This window comes from Dipodomys merriami, unplaced genomic scaffold (assembly GCF_024711535.1).
Source record: "Dipodomys merriami isolate MVZ:Mamm:240054 unplaced genomic scaffold, mDipMer1.0.p SCAF_45, whole genome shotgun sequence".
Taxonomy (NCBI): Eukaryota; Metazoa; Chordata; class Mammalia; order Rodentia; family Heteromyidae; genus Dipodomys; species Dipodomys merriami.
Window position 1 is genome coordinate 1,653,952 of NW_027206013.1, and position 13,566 is coordinate 1,667,517.

Consider the following 13,566-nt stretch of genomic DNA (forward strand, 5'->3'; position numbering starts at 1 on the left):
CAGTATTATGCTGCCTGACCCACAAAACTTCTTACTTCTGCACAGATGAAACCCAAAGCTGTCTTACACATCTGTGAGCCAGGAAGACCTCAAGCTCTAGAACTAAAGTTAAAACAGAGTAAAGTTTCTGGAAGTTGTCTTCTCCACAGGATCTAGTCTCCCCACAAGCCGAGAAGGGAAGCCGCCAGTGGTAGAAGCAGAGTTGGTGATACAGGGTTGGGCGAATGCTTGTCAGCTTCCGCAGGGTATCAGAGTGCATTGTATTTGCTACTGTTTCAGGGATAGTCCCACTTGCTTTGAAAAGACATTAACATTCAACTCCTTACAAAGTTCATCTGATGATAAATTCTAAGGTCAATTTTTATTTCTACAAAAAAAAGGCAATCAAAACAATATAAAACACATTGAAAGGGTATTGAGTGAGCTTCAAGTGGAGCTTGACTCTGCAAAGGCTGTGAGTCCAAAGAGAGGGAAGGCCATCTTGTTCCTGGGCTGGGCTGGCAGCTGCTCCGTAGAAGAGACCAGTAGGAACCCGAGCGACCCCAGACTGGTGCTGGCCACAAAGCCGAGTTCTACCAATTCCAATTCTGCAAAGGGTCAAATCTGCCAAGGGAGGGCTGTGGTGGGACTGCCGCACTGAGTTGGAGAGCTCTGTGGCACATTCAGATGGTAGAGGAGCTCGGTGGTAGAGGAGCTTGGAACTTCAAAAGAATATTCTGGCTTTTGCTTTATGATGACCAGTGGATCTTCTAACATGGCTGCATGAAGGGATGCTGACCTTTGAGAGCTTTCTGGTGAGAAATTCATCACACAAGTGCACAGCATCCTCAACTGGCAGGCCCTAACTCCAGGATCACCACAGACCTGGCCACATACAAACAGTGGAGCTTTTGCCCATTCAATCCACAGTACTGTGGAAACAACCAAGATTTTATACAGGAGCTGGGCTTCTCTTTGGGTGGCCTTTCTGTTTTTTTTTTTTTTTAATTATTATTTTTTAAAGAGAGGAGGTATGTGCGTGGAGTGTGGATGTTTGCTTGTATTGTCATTTTTTTTTTTTTAAAGGATGTTATAAACTGGTATCAGGAAAAGTCTGAACCAGCTCCCACAGGGCAGTGTGACAGAAGAAAAGTCACCACTGCCACTTTGTAGAGGGAGGCAATAAGACTTGGGCCTGGGGAAGTGAATTACTTGAAAAATAAACTAAATGCAAGAAAGTAGGAGTTGCAAGGGCAGGAGAGGAAAAGGAACCACAACCTTTTTTTTTTTTTTTTTTTTTCCCAACCTTCTGGACTAACTTGAAGATTTGGGGTAAATTTGGACAAGAAAAGAAACACCATTCTTTTGAAGTAGATTGAAGCAGTGATTTTTAAAACAAAGAAAGCAGAACTAGAACATATGAAATTTTTAATCCTTTCTTTACAGGTTACCTAGACCACTTTTGATTAAGAAAACTGTAGAAAGTTAGTAACTGCCACAAGCGAACGCCAGGCGGTGGCACATGTCAATTTTCCACAGAGTCCTGCTTTGCGGGGTGTCTGAATGCACTGCTCGGGGTCTCTGTTCACACTTGCTGGAATCGTTCACGGCAGATTTTAGTCCACAGGTCGCTTTTCCCCATATTTCTTTGTAAACTCTTCAGCGTTCTTACAGAATTTTTTACGGTCCTTAGAGTATTCTTCAGCTAGGTCAGCCCGGAGGGGGTGCTCGGGCTGGGGATCGTTCACCAGTGCTATGAGGGACTGGATTACTGCCAAGAGAAGGACAAGGCATCGGGGGTTAGAACAGACTCAGAGAGTACAAGAGGCCGCTGATCTCAGGAAACAAACTCTTGACTTCTACAAGGACTAATGAAGAAAAATTAGTCTCTTTTTATTTAAAAATTTGGCTCACCAGAATTCAACCTATCTTTCCTCTGTAATCAGAAGAAAAAGTGATTGGCGGCAAACAGCCAACGTTAGAATGGATATCTGAGTGAAGCCCTGAGCCTCTGGGAAGGCTTCCTGACTTGACACCTCGGGATTCCCTGGCCCTGGTCACTCCCATCCACCTTCTGTATGTTGAAAACAGTGAGTGCGCATGGTCCCCCCCCCACACACATAGTCATTTCTCAGATCCAGACTGGGTAATGCATGTGCTCAGGTGGTACTGTACATAGTTCAATACAGTTTCAATCACAGTGACTGAGTGAGCAGGTGAAGGGAGAGGGGAGTATAATAAGGCTGCACTTGTCCATGTGCAATGAGCTCATCCTAGTGGAACCCAGAATCTTCTGAATCTGGAAGTAAAATGAGTTGGTATACTTCATCCAACTACAGAGAGATTGACAACTACCAGCAATATGAGACTGTCAATGCCACAGGTATTGACAATGCTGTGTCTGTGTTACTTCCCACTGACAAGTTCCTGGGTCAAAGGTGCCTCTCATCTCTGGATGTTGATGCTGCAGATTCCTTTCCCGGGGACCCAGGCTTTGCATCTATCATTATAAAAAAATGGAGTAAAACATGAATACTGGTTCAGTTATGCAGAAGTATAACCAGTAACAACACATGCTGAGTGAAGCATGGCACAAAGACCTCTATCCCCAGCACTGCCTGTTAATGTCACTAAGTGAGAAGTAGAGGTCATCAGAGAGCTCATGTGATCATGATGAGCCCAGATGGACATGGGGAAAGTGTAGAGCTGGCAGGGTCCAGGATGAGTAGGAAAGATGGGTGGGTGGACACAAAGGGTAAGCTCTGAACAGTGGAAAGATGCCAAGGACCTAGAAGGTCTTATGAAGGCCAGAACTGATTCTCGAATTCAGACTCAATACCCTTCAGAGTAGACACCTTCTTGTGACACACCTTGTACCCGCCTCTAAAGGAAGCATGTTTTTGTCTCTTTATTTCAAGATCTTCCTTTCTACATTTTATTATCACTTGACTGAACAGATACGATAAACACATTTTGTTTCTTTTTTTTCACTGCTATGCACTGTTAGCCTAATATACGCATACAGTCAATTTTGTTTGTTTGTTTTATAAAATTCATTGTGCTTGTACTAGGGCTTGAACTCAGTACCTGGGCTATCTTTGAGCTCTTTTGTTCCAGACTAGCATAACTATAACTTTAAGCCACAGTGCCACTTTTGGTTTTCTGGTGGTTAACTGAAGATTCTCACAAGTGTTCCTGCCCTGGCTGGCTTTGAACTGTGATCCTCACATCACAGTGGACTGAGTAGCTAGGATTAAGGTGTGAGCCACTGACACCCAGCTCACCCCAACTTTTTGATGGCTGAAGATGAGAATCTCATTGACTTTCATGTTTGGGCTGGACTTTGAACTGAGATCCACAGATCTCAGCTTCCTGAGTTGCTAGGATTATGGATATGAGCCACCAGCTCCTGGCCAGTCAATGTTACTGTTGAGTACATTTCCCAAGATTGCCTCATGAAGGTAGGCAGTGTGCTAAGGGCATGCTAGGGATATAGTTCAGGGCTATATCCCTACTCTTTAAATACATTTTTCAGAGACAGGGAATGTCAATGACTCATATGAAAAAATCATGTTTATTTGCCATAAACAGAAACTAAGCATTAATAAATATCAAACAGGGTAAAGAGTGTATCTTAATGGTAGAGTGCTTGCATAATAGGTATGAGGTCCTGAGTTCCATCTCCAGAAACAGAAAATAAAAAGTATATCCAGGTCTCCCTCACTTCCTGTCTGAGTAGGTCCAAAATCACACTGGGGAACACACCTCTCTCAAGGCCATTTTCATGCTTCTTTAAAACCTACCCTTGGCTTGTTGACCATGGTGTGTTTCTGTGTATGCTAAGCTTTTCTAACACTAACAGATGCGAGACTGCTCCCTTTACTTTGCTGTTTTTGATTTTAGGCTTGGAAACTTTAACCAATTTACTAAGAAGCAACAAGATATGGAGACTTCCCTATCTTTTTTCATGATTAGAAGTGGTTCTAAAATAGAAAAATTATTGCCTCATTAATACTTTAGTAACCTCACTGGGCTAAGGGCAAGCCAAATGCATTGTGAAGGATACTCAATAAGCTTTCAGGATTTCCTGCTCACCCTGCTATAGATGCTCAAGCTCTCCACTTCTGTGACCATCCTAGCACCTAATTTATTAATATAACATAATTTAGTTATTAGCACCTGATTTTTTTTTTTTTTTTTTTGTCATGGAGCTTGAACTCTGGGCCTGGGTGCTATCCCTCAGCTCTTCAGCTCACGGTGAGCTCTCTACCACTTGAGCCAGAGTGCAGTGGCACTCCTGCTTTCTGGTGGTTTATTGGAGATAAGAGTCTCACAGACTTTCCTGCCTGACTGGCTTTGAACTGTGATCCTCAGATCTCAGCCTCCTGAGTAGTTAGGATTACAGGCATAAGCCACCTGCGCCCTGTTTAGCACCTGATTTTTAAAAGATAATCACCTTGCAAGTTGATTATATATTTCATTCTTTTCTGGGGGACCCATTTTTACTGCAAGTCTAAATTAAAACAAACTTATGTAGGCTGGGAATATGACTTAGTGGTAGAGTGCTTGCCTAGCATGCATGGAGCCCTGGGTTTGATTCCTCAGTACCACATAAACAGAAAAACTGGAAGTGGTGCTGTGGCTCAAGTGGTAGAGTGCTAGCCTTGAGCAAAAGAAGCTCAGGGACAGTGCCCAGGCCCTGAGTTCAAGTCCCAGGACTGGCAAAAAAAAATATAATCTTATGATATGAATCTCATTCTTTGTTTCTTTGGGTACATTTCTGGTTCCTCAGCTAAACTATAATATTGACAGCAGTAAAGAACTTGGTTTTACCAGAGAGAATCCTGACAGCTGCAAACTATGTTTTCAAGCTAACCACTATTGCTGTCTTATCCTCATCATTTTTCACATACAGAACAGTGTATTCATCATATTCTACAATAGTCTGGCCCTGGATTCTTCATTTTTCTTTTCTTTTCTTTTTTTGGTGGTTGTGGGGCTTGAACTCTGGGTCTGGCACTGTCCCCAAGCTCTTCAGATCAAGTCGAGTACTCTACCACCTGAGCCTCAGTGTCATTTCTGGTTTTCTGGTGGCTAACTGGAGATAAGAGTCTCCTGGACTTTCCTGCCTGGGCTGGCTTCGTGATCCTTAGATCTCAGCTTCCTGAGTAGCCAGGATGCCAGTGGCTCACGCCTGTAATCCTAGATACTCAGGAGGCTGAGATCTGAGGATTGAGGTTCAAAGTGAGCCCAGGCAGGAAAGTCCATGAAACTCTTATCTCCAATAATCGACCAGAAAACCAGATGTGGCGTGTGGCTCAAGTGGTAGCATGCTAAACTTGAGCTGAAGAGCTGAGGAACAGTGCCCGAGCCCAGAGTTCAGGTCCCACTACATTGACAAAAAAGGGGGTGGGGGAATAACTCTACCTCAGCGGTAAAGTACCAACCTAAAACCAAGCATGAGTCCTTGAGTTCAAGCCTCAGTCCTGCCAACCCTACCTCCTACTTGACTATATTATTTTATTTTTTTTGGGTCCGGTCGTGGAGTCTGTACTCTGGGCCTGGGCGCTGTCCCTCAGCTCTTCAGCTCAAGACTAGCGCTCTACCACTTGAGCCACAGCACCACTTCCGGCTTTTTTCTTTCTGCTTATATGGTGCTGAGCAATCGAACCCAGGGCCTCAGGCATGCAAGGCAAGCGCTCTACCACTGAGCCACCTTCCCAGCCCTTGACTATATTATTAAAAAATAAAGCTTGTAAAATTTCCTCCTTGTTTTTCTTAAAGACAGTTCATTTATTTTTTTTGTTTTTGTTGGTCACAGGGCTTGAACTCTAGGCCTGGGCGCTGTCCCTCAGCTCTTCAGCTCAAGGCTAGCACTCTACCACTTAAGCCACTTCCAACTTTTTCTGTTTATGTGGTGCTGAGGAATCGAACCCAGGGTCTCATGCATGTGAGGCAAGCACTCTACCACTGAGCCACCTTCCTGGCCCACACAGTTCATTTATAATAAAGGACATAAACAATATTTCTTGTTCATGGAGATCCAAGGCTCAATTCTCATATGATGTCAGTGGTACCTTCCTCCAACCCCAAATGGAACATGATAAGACATATAAATTAGACTTACCCTATTTATTATATTGTTTGAGTGCTTTCTAAATCTTATATACTTATTTGCTATAAGATAATGGTTTACAGGGAATTGAAACATACTACTGGATAGATGTGATTTTTCTCTTCATACAATCTTACTGCTGTATTGTTTGCAATATGGAGATTCAATATAGAGCTGGCTTTAATACCAACTGTATTTTTTTTGGGGGGGAGGGCGGCGTGTTGGTTGTGGGGCTTGAACTTTGGGCCTGAGCCCTGTCCCTCAGCTCTTCAGCTCAAGGCAAGTGCTCTCCCACCTGAGCCACTGAGCCACTTTGGTTTTCTGAGTGGTTTATTGGAGATAAGGGTTTCATAGCCATTCTTGCCTGGGTTGGTTTGGAACCACAATCCTCAGCTCTCAACCTCCTGAGTAGCCAGGATTACAGGCATGAGTCACCGGTGACCAGCCACCAATTATTATTCTTTTTTTTTTGGTCGGTCGTGGGGTCTGAACTCTGGTCCTGGGTGCTGTCCCTTCAGCTAAAGGCTAGCGCTCTACCACTTAAGCCACAGTGCCACTTCCAGGTTTTTTTCTTTTTGCTTATGGGGTGCTGAGGAATTGAACCCAGGGCCTCATGCATGCAAGACAAGCGCTCTACCACTGAGCCACCTTCCCAGCCCACCAATTGTATTTTATACAGAAAACCTCATTTGGCCATCAAACTGAGATTTTTTTTTGTTTTTGATCTTGCCAGGCAGAACAAGTTAGCCTTGAACTCATAATCCCCCGCTTAGTCTCCTAAGTGTTAATGATTACAGGCATGTGTCACCAAGACCTGTTTTAAGCCTCTGTTTTATTGCTAAGATATCTACTAGAATCAAACACTACCAAACAATACTCTTTTTTGGGGGGTGGGGGGTGGGGGAAGGGTCCAGTCTTGGGGCCTGAACTCTGGGCCTGGGTGCTGTCCCTCAGCACTTCAGCTCAAGGCTAGCACTCTATCACTTGAGCCACAGCGCCACTTCCAGCTTTTCTTTTTGCTTATGTGGTGCTGGGGAATCGAACCCAGGGCCTCATGAATGCAAGGCAAGCGCTCTACCACTAAGCCACCGTCCCAGCCCCCCAAACAAAACTCTTTACATTCTTTCTTCTGCTATTATTCCTTCAGTATACTGTTTTTCCTTTATACTATTTTTACTCAACTTTCAGTGCTTATATATAGACTTTCAGTTTTTTAAAACGGAGACTTAAAGTCATATACCAAAAATGTAACTCATTCCCAAACACAGTGGGTTTTTTTTGGGGGGAGGGACATATTCACAAAGTTGTGCAACAACATCAACATTTTTTTTTTCTTGGCCATAGGACTTGAACTCAGGGCCTGGGTGCTGTCTTTGAGCTTTTCACTTAAGGCTAGCACTCTACAACTTTGAGCCATAGCTTCACTTTCAGTTCTAGTGGTTAATTGTAGATAAGAGTCTCACAGCCTTCCCTGCCTGGGCTGACTTTGAATAGCAATCCTCAGATTTCAGCCTCCTGAGTAGCTGGATTACAGGTGTGAGCCACAGGCGCCTGGCTCAATACTTTATTCTTTTTGTCAGTCATGGGGCTTGAACTCAGGGCCTGGCCACTGTCCTTGAGCTTCTTTTTCCTCAAAGCTAGCATTCCACCACTTCAGCCACAGTGCCACTTCCAGCCTTTTCTTTTTATGTGGTACTGAGGAACTGAACCCAGGGCTTTATGCATGCTAGGCAAGCACTCTACCACTAAGCCACATTCCTAGTCCGTCAGCTCAACACTTTTTTTTTTTGCCAGTCATGGTGCCTGAACTCTGGGCCTGGGTACTGTCCCTCAGTTCTTCAGCTCAAGGCTAGTGCTCTACCACAGCACCACTTCCAGCCTTTTCTGCTTCTGTGGTGCTGAGGAATTGATCCCAGGGCCTCATGCATGCAAGGCAAGCATTCTACCACTGAGCCACCTTCCCAGCCCCCACTTTTTTTTTTCTGGGGGGGGGGGTGGTCAGTCATGGGGCTTGTAATTCTGGACTTGGGCACTGTCCCTATACTCTTCAGCTCAAGGCAAGAGCTCTACCACTTGAGCCACAGTGCTTTTCTAGTTTTCTAGTGGTTTATTGGAGATAAGAGTCTCATGGACTTTCCTGCCTGGGCTGGCTTTGATCCATGATCCTCAGATCTCAGCCTCCTGATTAGTTAGGAATACAGGAGTGAGCCACTGACACCCAACTCAACTCAACACTTTATTATCACTCTCAAAAGAAAACCCAAGCCGGGTGCTTGCCACTGTGGTTCAAGTGGTAGAGCACTAGCCTTGAGCTGAAGAGTTGAGGGACAGTACCCAGGCCCAAAGTTCAAGCCCCATGACCAAGAAAAAAAAAACCCAGTCTTCTCAGTAGTTACTTCCAATTCTTCCTGTGGTCAATCACTAATTTATTTTGATTTTATAGATAGATTTGTCTACTGGACCATCTTATAAACTATTGAACATTATTATTTATGGTTATTATGTTCTATAAACTCACCATGAACATTGAATTAACACTAAATTATTGATCCTAGGGCAAAAAAAGAGGATTACGAGTCCTACAAACGGGGCTGGGAAGGTGGTTCAGTAGTAGAGCGCTTGCCTTGCATGCCTGAGGCCCGGCCCTGAGTTAGATTCCTCAGCACCACATAAGAAAAAAGAAAAAAGCCGGAAGTGGCACTGTGGCTCAAGTGGCAGGGCGCTAGCCTTGAGCTGAAGAGCTGAGGGACAGTGCCCAGGCCCAGAGTTCAGGCCCCACGACCGGACCCCCCCCCCAAAAAAAAAAGAGTCCTGCAAACTTGTTTAAATATCTACTGTTAATATGCAACCATGTTTTATATGTGTTTAAAGAAATTTTAGTTAAGCCAGCAAAGTGACTCAGCCTGTAATCCCACCTATTTAGAAGATAGAGATTGTTTGTGCCAGGCACTGGTGGCTCAAGCCTATAAGCCTATCAACTTAAGAGCATAGTGGTTCAAAGCCAACCTGGGCAGGAAAGTCAGTGAGACTCTTATCTCCAACTAGCCACCAAAAAGCTAGAAGTGGAGCTGTGGCTCAAGTGACATAGCACTAGTTTTGAGAAAAAAAAAAAGCTGAGGCATAGTGCCCAAGTCCTGAGTTCCATCTGGCAAGAAGCAGCAGCAGCATGATTAGGACAGCAACTATTTAGAACAAGTTGGCGCAAGTGAGCTTTGAGTAGGCTTTGCTTTGCTTCTATAACCATCACTCTTATCTGTACACCCCAACTTCAGACTTGCTACACATTTTACCCAAACAAGCAGCCTGGCCTGGAAGGACTTCCCCATAGGCCTGGCTAAATAGAGACACCTGACTATTAGGTAAGGTTCCTAGGAATGGGTTGACAAGACACTCATTAGCAAATGCAGTTGTAGACTTCCACTAGAACTAAGAATCCAGGGACACCAGTCTGGCCCACCAAGAAATGAATCAAGCCATCATAAACATCAACTTCCATACTATCAAATGTCAAACCCACTGGAGATCACTCCATGGTTGGGCATCTAGTAATTACACCTATTAACTACTTAGCTGTGACTCCATTTTTTTCTTGTGAAAGGATTTCAATTCTATCTTTCAGGACTCCACCAAAAAATAATTGCCAGAGTCACTGAAAAACTTCACTGCAGCCTGGCCAGGGACAGCTTTTTCCACTCTGTAACCTAAACAGACCTCATGCTCATTCCATTATTTAGACTAAGACTTCAAAACATAAAGCCTGAAATTAATAAAAATTACAGTCCATAATAAAGTTTTGTTATGGGCTGGGAAGGTGGCTCAGTGGTAGAGTGGTTGCCTTGCATGCATGAGGCCCTGAGTTCAATTTCTCAGCACCACATAAGCAGAAAAAGCTGGAAGTGGCACTGTGGCTCAAGTGGTAGAGTGCTAGCCTTGAGCTGAAGAGCTGAGGAACAGCGCCCAGGTGCAGAGTTCAGGTCCCATGACTGGCAAAAAAATAAAAGAATAAAGTTTTGTTACTTCCAAAGGACAAGAGGGAAGGGTAATCAAAATACTTTTACCACAAAATAAGTATGACTGTGTCACCCAGACACATGGATGCACACAACCACACCCAATTTCAGAAGAGTTCCAAGCAGATTACAGCCAACTATATATTCAAGTTTATGCCTTCAAGTCTACCCTTCCTCCCTCCCTCCCTCAAAACACACACTCAGAACCACAGGACTTTGGCTCTTACCCTATGATTAGCCTGAAATGACTACATCAACCTCTCTGTTTTGTTAGTTGAGGGAATTGAATTAAGGGCCTGGGTGCTGTCCCTGAGCTTTTCTGCTCAAGATTAGTGCTCTATCACTTTGAACCACAGCTTCACTTCTGGTTTTCTGGTAGTTAATTGGAGCTAAGGGTCTCACAGACTTTCATGGCCTGGGCTGGCTTCAAACCTCAGACCTCAGCCTCCTGAGGAGCTAGGATTACAGGGGTGAGCCACCAGTGCCTCACTCCCTCTGCTTTATGAAGTCAAAGTTCAGGTGCTAAATGTTGCATGAACCAACCTGATATACCACTCTCTTTTCTCTTCTAAGTAATACTACAATACTTTGCCACTTCCAAGGACCAGTGCTCACACCCCCTTTGCAGCATTCGCAACAAAACACTGGGCTTATCTATGTCCTAGGGGACCAATGGAGCAGTCAGAGAAGGGCCTACTCAATACCTTCCCAGGTCTACACAAGCCCCCCCAAAATAGGTCAGATCTCTGCAGTACTTCTACATGCACTTGAGTTGGTACAGTAGGATTTCTAGACTAGGGATTCTCAAGCCTCATCTCCACAGTACAGCCTTCAAAAAGCCCTATCCAAGGCAGACAAGAGTGTACCTTACCTTGGTCAGTCTTGGTTGCTGGCTTCCAGTTCTCAGCACTAATGACGGGCAGACAGACCTGCCCTTTTTCATCAATGTTGGGGTGATAGATCTTTGTTTTAAATGTGATCTTCGGTGGTTTGAATGGGTACTCTGCTGGAAAGTTGATTTCAATTCTGAAGGCCCCCTTATCATATGGAGGGTTATCCTGGCAAGAAAGAAAGTAAAATGAACATACCATTATAATTCATATAGCTGTGGTCAAGACAGAACTGTTATTATTCATTTAAAAGATTATTTCTAGGGTTGGGAATGTGGCTTAGTGGTAGAGTGCTTGCCTAGCATGAATGAAGCCCTGGGTTCAATTTCTCAGTACCACATAAACAGAAAAAAGCTGGAAGTGGCACTGTGGCTCAAGTGGTAGAGTGCTAGCCTTGAGCTCAGAGAGGCTCAGGGACAGTGACCAGGCCCTGAGTTCAAGCCCCAGGATTGGCAAAACAAAACAAAAGATTATTTCTAATGTTGCATCAACCAAAATCCTGCCTCCAACCCCCCCCCAACACAATAATTAAGCTTTATTTCTTCGTTTTTTTTGTAGGGCTTGAACTCTAGGCCTGGGTGCTGTCCCTCAGCAATTCAATTCAAGGCTAGCACTCTACCACTTGAGCCATAGCACCACTTCCAGTTTTCTGGTGGTTAATCGGAGATAAGAGTCTTATGGATGGGGCTGGGAAGTTGGCTCAGTGGTAGAGCGCTTGCCTTGCATGCCTGAGGCCCTGGGTTCGATTCCTCAGCACCACATAAGCAAAAAGAAAAAAGCCGGAAGTGGCGCTGTGGCTCAAGTGGTAGAGCACTAGCCTTGAGCTGACGAGCTGAGGGACAGTGCTCAGGCCCAGAGTTCAGGCCCCACAACCGGGAAAAAAAAAAAAAAAAAAAGAGTCTTATGGACTTTTCTGCCCAGGCTGGCTTTGAACCATGATCCACAGATCTTAGCCTCCTGAGTTGCTAGGATTACAGGCATGAGCCATAGGCACTGGCAAGCAGTATTTCTAGAGCAAGTGTCCAGTAAGCTGTGCACACGACTTACCCTACCCCTACCCCATCCTGGGTGTTATCTCTGAGCTTCTTTTGCTCAAAGTGAGCACTCTACCACTTCCAGGTTTTTTGAGTCATTTATTGGAGATAAAGAGTTTCATGTACTTTCCTGCCTGGGCGGGCTGCAAACCAAGATCTTCAGATCTCAGCCTCCTGATTAGCTAGGATTACCTGCATGAACCACCAAAACCTGGCAACTTTTTAAAACATACTTTATGCAGATGCTATGAATATTTGTTAAGAGAGGCACTAGTGGCTCATATCTTCTTCAGTACCAGCTACTTGAGAGGCTGAGAGTGTAATGATTATTGTTTGAGGTCAGACCAGTCAGAAAAGTTGAACATAACCACAGCAGGTGCCAGTGGCTCACACCTGTAATCTTACCTACTCAGGGGGCTAAGATCTGAAAATTGTGGCTTGAAGCAAGCTAACATTAACAAATCTGAGACTTTTTTTTTTTTGGATCGTGGGGCTTGAACTCTAGGCTTGGTCACTGTTCCTGCACTCTTCAGCTCAAGGCGAGTGCTCTATCACTTGAGCCACAGTGCCATTTCTGGTTTCTACTGGCTTATTGGAGATGAGTCTCACAGACTTTCCTACCTGGGCTGGCTTTGAACTGTGATCCTCAGATTTCAGCCTCCTGAGTAGATAGGATTACAGGCATGAGCCACCTGTACCCAAGACTCTTATTTCCAATTAGCAAATAAAAGCCCAGCCAGGCACTGGTGGCTCACACCTGTAATCCTAGCTACTCAGGAGGCTGAGAGCTGAAGATTGTGGTTCAAAGCCAGCTAAAGCAGAAATGTCACTGTGAGACTTTTTTGTTGTTGGGGCTTGAACTCTGGGCCTTGGTGCCGTCCCTGAGCTCTTCAGCCCAAGGCAAGCACTCTACCACTTGAGCCACAGCGCTACTTCTGTTTTTTTTAGTGGTTTATTGGAGATAAGAGTCTCATGGACTTTCCTGCCTGGGCTGGCTTTGAACTGGGATTCTTAGATCTCAGCCTCCTGAGTAGCTAGGATTACAGGCATGAGCTACCAGTGTCCGCTCCTGTGAAACTCTTACCTCCAATAAACCACTCAAAACCCACAAGTGGAGCTAGGGCTCAAGTGGTAGTGTTAGTCTTTAGCAAAAAAGCTAAAGGACGGTGACCAACCTTCAAATTCAAGCCCCACTGACAGACAAACCAACCAACACACCTAATTAATTGTTTGTTTTGTATTTGCCAGTCCCGGGGCTTTAATTCAGCGTGTGAGCACTGGCCCTGAGTTTCTTTTTCACTGAAGGTTGGCACTCTACCAACTGGAGCTATAGCACCACTTCTGGCCTTTTCTGTTTATGTGGTGCTGAGGAATCGTACCCAGGGCTTTGTGCATGCTAAGCAAGCACTCTGCCACTAAGCCACATTCCTAATTTTTAAAACCTAATCACCCTAAGCTCACCCATATCCTATTTGCTCAGGAGCCTAAGATAAGGATTGCAGTTTGAAGACAGCCTGAGCAGGAAAGTCTGAGAAACT

At 44.7% G+C, this 13,566-nt stretch overlaps 1 protein-coding gene across 1 annotated transcript in view; it reads right to left on the bottom strand.

The window, feature by feature from the left end:
- Window positions 1-334: 334 nt before the first annotated feature.
- Window positions 335-13,566, bottom strand: part of Ube2l3 (ubiquitin conjugating enzyme E2 L3) — a 60,470-nt gene continuing 47,238 nt past the window's right edge. Inside the window, exons 3-4 of the mRNA XM_069994275.1 lie at window positions 10,976-11,162; window positions 335-1,750 (exon numbers count right to left, since the gene is read on the bottom strand). Coding sequence (XP_069850376.1) covers window positions 1,596-1,750; window positions 10,976-11,162 — 342 coding nt within the window. The 3' untranslated portion in view covers window positions 335-1,595. The remainder of the gene's footprint in view (window positions 1,751-10,975; window positions 11,163-13,566) is intronic.